This window comes from Electrophorus electricus, chromosome 2 (genome assembly GCF_013358815.1).
Source record: "Electrophorus electricus isolate fEleEle1 chromosome 2, fEleEle1.pri, whole genome shotgun sequence".
Taxonomy (NCBI): Eukaryota; Metazoa; Chordata; class Actinopteri; order Gymnotiformes; family Gymnotidae; genus Electrophorus; species Electrophorus electricus.
The window spans coordinates 15,967,537-15,973,536 of NC_049536.1; the positions used below are offsets into that span (position 1 = coordinate 15,967,537).

At 48.7% G+C, this 6,000-nt stretch overlaps 1 protein-coding gene across 1 annotated transcript in view; it reads left to right on the top strand.

Moving 5' to 3' along the window:
• pdzrn4 (PDZ domain containing ring finger 4) overlaps positions 1-5,660 on the top strand; it is a 30,599-nt gene extending 24,939 nt beyond the window's left edge. The window contains exons 5-8 of the mRNA XM_027011085.2: positions 671-733; positions 1,795-1,896; positions 2,781-2,897; positions 2,995-5,660. Coding sequence (XP_026866886.2) covers positions 671-733; positions 1,795-1,896; positions 2,781-2,897; positions 2,995-4,593 — 1,881 coding nt within the window. The 3' untranslated portion in view covers positions 4,594-5,660. The remainder of the gene's footprint in view (positions 1-670; positions 734-1,794; positions 1,897-2,780; positions 2,898-2,994) is intronic.
• The last annotated feature ends 340 nt before the right edge of the window (positions 5,661-6,000 follow it).

The window sequence follows — 6,000 nt, forward strand, 5'->3', positions numbered from 1 at the left end:
CACTGCTCGGTGGTTTTCTGCTCTTCTTCATTCCTCCCCGACTTTTCTGCTGCACTTGCTGTAACCCCCCCACCCAATTTGAATTCTTAGAACAAAGCCAGAGATCATTTCAGGGCTGGTGAAATATTGAATAATCAGACAGAAAAATCAGAAGTTCATAAGCATATCCACTGGGATGTTTGAAGAGGCGCAGATGTTGACGATGTTCAGATCTGGAGTTTTTGGAGTCAAAATGACATGGGGCAGCTCCTGCACTTCACTGTCAATATTGCTCTTGATTTTCATTTTTTGACAAATGTAATCAGCTGTCATGCTTTCTTTCTTTAACAATGTATGAAGCAACAACTGATTATTTTCATAAAAGGTGATATTTCACAACTTGACATGACAAGGTGAATAAATGAAAGGCATATTTGAGCAGAATGCTGTAAGAAATTATGAAAATTATATATATATATATATATATATATATATATATATATATATATATATATATATATATATATGTGTGTGTGTTTGTGTGTGTGCGATCTGGAAAGAAAGATCTGTCAAATTCAATCAGCATCAAAGTATCACATGGCATATTGTACTCTCAGATGCCACACTGGAGAAGATTAAAAGCTGAGTATGGTCACATGAGCTAATGTCGGCTCTCCTGGATATTTTCTAGGTTGGCCCCCTCAGCATAGCTGCCAGAGATGGACGCATCAGAGAGGGAGATCGAATTTTGCAGGTAGAACTCCTACCACAATGTTGCTGACGGAAATATTTGCATGCACAGGAACGCACACGCACACCAACAAATACGCATATGCCTTCACTCACGCTGATGCACACAATCCTTTATAAACACACATATATGCCTCCACTCACACTGATGAACCCAGTCCTTCATATACACACACATTCACGCATGCACACACACAAGCGCCCCCACTCACACTGATGCACACAATCCTTCATACACGTACACACACACACACACACACACACACACACACACACACACACACACACAGTATAACCCATATAAAGGTTTCAGAAAGGTATTTCCATCATCTGCTGGTTCTATTACACCTACATTTGAGATATCCTGGGGCTCAGACAGCAGCGCCTGGATCGCATGCATGGAACTAATTTTTGCATTCCTGCCGGCACCTGAGCGTTTAGAACATGTGCCAAGCTAGTCTATATAGATATCTGGGGAAAGCAAAGGGTGTATGGTGTGGAGTAATTAGAGGTGAGGATATATTCGGACTTTGAGTACAAGCGATCAGAGTGGGACTATATGTGACTTGTGAGTTCACCACATTTCTCTCTCTTTCTCTGTCTCTCTCTCTGTCGCAGTCTATCACTCTGTCTCACTCCCACTACCACCTCTATTATCTCTTTGTGACAGTCCCATTACGTTATACAGGGAGAGATGAATGCCACCTGTCAGAGCTCGGTTAATTGTGTGTCTGACCGTGTGCTGCATTTATGAACGCATGAGGCTCCCGGGGATAGAGCCACGCCCCCTGTAATGCGTTCCTAACCACTTGCCTCGCACATTCTTAATTGAGCAGGGGTTCTTATCTCAGGATGGGAGCTGAATCCATGTGTGCATGTGTGTTTGTGTGCGTGCCTCTATTTATTTACTTTGAAATGGGGATGCCTTTCTTCTGCTTTTGTCAATGATTCGGTGTGGTTTGGATAGTAATTGTGGTCCGTCGTTATCGTTCTTTCTGTGTGTGTGTGTGTGTGTGTGTGTGTGTGTGTGTGTGTGTGTGTGTGTGTGTTTGTGGTTTTCCCCAGATAAATGGCCACGATGTGCAGGACAGGAACGAGGCTGTGGCGATACTCTGTAACGAAGACACCAGGAATGTTGTACTGCTCGTGACCAGGCCAGGAGCGCAGGTGAGCCAGCAGACTCTGACCACTCTGCTTGCTTCTTGGTGTTCATCGTAGGATAACGAGGAGGGAGCCACGCATTCACCTAATGAGATATACTGTACATACTGCTCATAGACAGAAGACAACTCGAAATGCAAAGGTGTTTAATCCACACCTCAAAATGAACCAGAGCCACCACTCCTGAGGGCAGGGCGTCCGTGGCAAATTCTCTAGATTTAATGTACTACATGTCCATTTCGACAAGTCCACTGAACAAAAATTGCTGAGCCCTCTTCTCATAGTCTTCCAGTACAGATTTTTCATTAGATTTTTTTTTGGATAGTCTGCTCTGTGTTCTTTGCCCTTTTGCTCAGTACTGATTTAAGTCTGCAGGCTGGTGATGGGCAGGGGTTTGGGAAAGTAATCTGCACCTTGTTCAAAGGGATCGAAGAAAACCCAGATTCATGTGACTAGAGCCATAAGGCTTTCTTTTAACTTTCATTTGTTTAATTCCTGGTGGGCTTTTATTAGTGCACTGCGGTTTTATTAGTTGCCTGGAGTTGTGCAGCTTCTCAGCAGCTTCTCAGCCAGTTTTCAGAACCTGTTCCACTTTTGAAGATATGGTGTACTGACAGTGAAAGGCCATGATTGCAGGAAAAAAAAAGAATGAACATGCAACCAGTCAGCATGTAGATTTATTTTAACTGCATGTAAAGCGAATTTTAGCTACTGGCTAAGTACCACTCACACATTTACTGGTACTGGTACTTCCAGTGGTATTTCTATTTGGTATTTATTCATAATTACTCTATTATGCTTGAGTAACATATGGTGTATTGCTTATAACCCAGGCAAAGTCTGCATACTGGGTCTAAATCATCTAGCCTAGTCATTGTCTCCTCTTCCAGATGGATGAAGGCTGGTTGGATGAGGAACAGCATGACTATCTGGAGGAGCTAAAGATGGAGATCCTGGAAGAGCAGAGAAAAGAGGAGATCTTTCAGATGGCCAACTGTAATAAGCAAGTGAGTGAGACGTAACATGCAAACCCAGCATGAGATGTGTTTCTCCTTTTCATAGCAGCCCCTCCCCCAGATGATGGGACTGTTTGTTTCTTTGTAGTCCAAGATGCCGGAGGAGGACGATGCAGCCACAGATACAGCCACCTGTTCCTCCAGCCTGCAGGATAAAGACAGCGGGGTGGGCCGAGGGGGCGAGGAGAGTGCCGAGCCACACGCCCAAATAAGGACTCAAAAGCACACACGGCACCGGTGGGAGGCGGAGCCTCATTCTATTCCCACGGAAACCTCAGGCCTGGTCAATCAAGTGGCAGGCCAGGAGGGTGGGCGGAGCCAGGCAGGTGTGGAGAGAGACCGCTTTCGGCAACTGCTGGAGCTGAAGTGTCAGATCCGGAACGGGCGCGAGTGTGGCCTGGTGTACCGCCGCAGCAGCACCATCGCGTGCAGCGTGACGGAGCAGGCGGGTGGCGGCGTGGGCATGGAGCGCGAGCTGCGCATGCTGAACGAGGAGCTGCGCAGCATCGAGCGCGAGTGCCAGAGCCTCATGCAGACGCACCGGCTGCGCAGGGCCGTGCGAGGCCCCGGACGGCCGGGCCAGGAAGGTCGCGTGTGTGGGGCCAAGCTGGCCGACATCACCGAGCAGCCAGAGAGGGCAGCAGCGAGTGAGAAATCCAAGGACAAGGACAGCTCGAGTGCATACAACACGGCAGAGAGCTCGCGCTCCACGCCGCTGGGCACTGAGGGCTCACCAGAGCACTCGCTTCAGCGGCATGCCAGCCAGGCCCATCAGAGGAGTTTGCGTGGTGTCCACACCCAGGGTGCTTCACGGAGTAGCACCCTAACCACACATGATTCCTGCACTCACAGTAAGACCTTACCCACCCATGGTAAGGTCACCCCAGTCCCACAAACACCCATCACCAGCCCAGGCTCGCAGGGTCCAGGCCAGGCCCTGTCCAGCAGCCTGGAACAGAGCCCCAGCAACCCATCTGAGTCTGACCCCGCCCTCCCAGCTGACGACGAACGCTGCGAGCGGGCACGGAGGCGGAACCGGCCGGCCGCCCCACCCCACCACCCAAATTCTGCCCCTGGCCCTGCCCACGCCACTCGCCACTACCAGAGCTATGTGCAACTGCTGCAACAGCAGCAACAGCAGCAACAGCAGCGCTCGTCCTCCTCCCTGGAGTGCTCGCCGAGTCAGCTGAGCCTGTTGGGCCTGCGTGGGCGGCCCTCACCGCCGCCCCTGGCTCCGCCCCCTTCCGCTGCCGCAGCCGCTCGTCTGGAGTGGAAGGTGAAGGTTCGTGCCGCCGCCCGCCGGCCTGCTCGCGACCGCATCCTGCGCGAACGTGCCCTGCGCATCCGTGAGGAGCGCAGTGGCGGCATGACCACGGACGACGATGCGGCCAGCGAGCTAAAGATGGGCCGCTACTGGAGCAAGGAGGAGCGCAAGCAGCAGCTGGCCCGCGCTCGCGAGCAGCGCCGCCGCCGCGAGTTCATGCAGCGCTGCCGTCTGGAGTGGCTGCGGCAGGCAGCTGGCGCCGAGGTCAGCGTGCTGGAGCTCAGCCACAGGAAGATGCTGAAGAAGCGCAGCCGCAAAATCCTGGACAACTGGATGACCATCCAGGAGCTGGTGAGTCACGGTGCCAGGGCGCCCGACGGCACAAAAGTGCACAACGCCTTCCTGTCCGTCACAACCGTGTAGGTGCCTTGGGGCCCCAGCAAGGCTCGCTCTGAGCCCACGATCTTTTGCACTGACCTCCTGGGACATGGACATGACAGTTTTATATTGTGCAAATTGAGCTATTTTTCACGTTTTGTAAATTTGGAATGACTCCTTGTGGAGATGTTTCGCTCAACGTGGACGTTGTTTTGAGTGAGACATAACAGTGATTGAATGTTTAAGCTTTTTTATCTATTAACTGAAGGTATTTGACCACTGCAGACTTTTTCTACATTTGCATAAGACTGATGGGGCTTCTAAAACAACCGTGTAGTGTTTGACATTCTGATGTCACTGCCCTTTACAATAATTTTATTAGTTTTCAATCATTTTTAACAGTCTGTGTTTTTCAGAGTACTTTTTTCAGAGAATTTTTCATTATGCATTTATGCAGCTTTTTACTGTTTTTGTCTGCTCTCAAATGTACTGTAAATATTCATTTTCCTTCATATTCTGAGATAAATGTTTTATTTGAACCCAAAAGGTTTACAATACAATGGTCAAAAGCTGTCTGATGCAGTATTGATGACACCATTGACATGCAGTATTCATGGCCATTTCTCATTGTTTACTATACAGCATATTCTGTCAAATTTCCACTCATATATCATTTCACCTCTGATGCCAAACAAGGTGATTAGCTGTATTGGAGTCTGATGGTATGGGGTGTCTCTGAAGGTTTTTAGCAGTCCTGAACTTCCTCAGTGTTGTTGTGCCTAAGAATATGGTGCTTTCTGCTCTCTGCAATGACTCGTTTTTCTTCTCCACATTGTGGTGAACAACTGTGCATTTATGCTCACTTCTCGATCCTCTACCCTTCACCAGTGCATCACCAGTGTAGCTGACCATGTTGTAGCCTGGTCAAAGTGTTCTAGGTGTGCTACTCAGAGAAAAAATAAATAAATTATTGGTATAAAACTCAAAGCAGTTTACATTCCATTTTCTTTACTGACTGACTGCAAGTGTGGCGAACCAAATCATCAAAATATCTCTTGACTGACTGCTTGAACGAACTGAGCTGGAGCATCGAAGCGACTCACAGGAGCAGAGCTCCATCCTGAAATGCTGATGACTTCAGTGGTTGCCATATTCCTACTGAAAATATCATCTGTGTCGCTGCCGTCAACCTCACGTCATGCCCAACAAATCCAATCGAGCACAGACATCTTGTGTCATGAAAAGGCCTCCTGGAATGAAGAGCTCCGACTCTCTTACTCATTATTTCGGGCAGACCTTGATGAAAGCGCTAAAGCTGGGATCTCATTAAAACTTAAAGGGAAAAATCACTGGCTTAGTCTGCAGAGCCCTCCATCAGAGCAGTGTCTGCGGCCCTTGAAATTAAAGCGATGTAACCCAGTGAGCTCAGGTGTGTCGTGAGCAATTAAATGA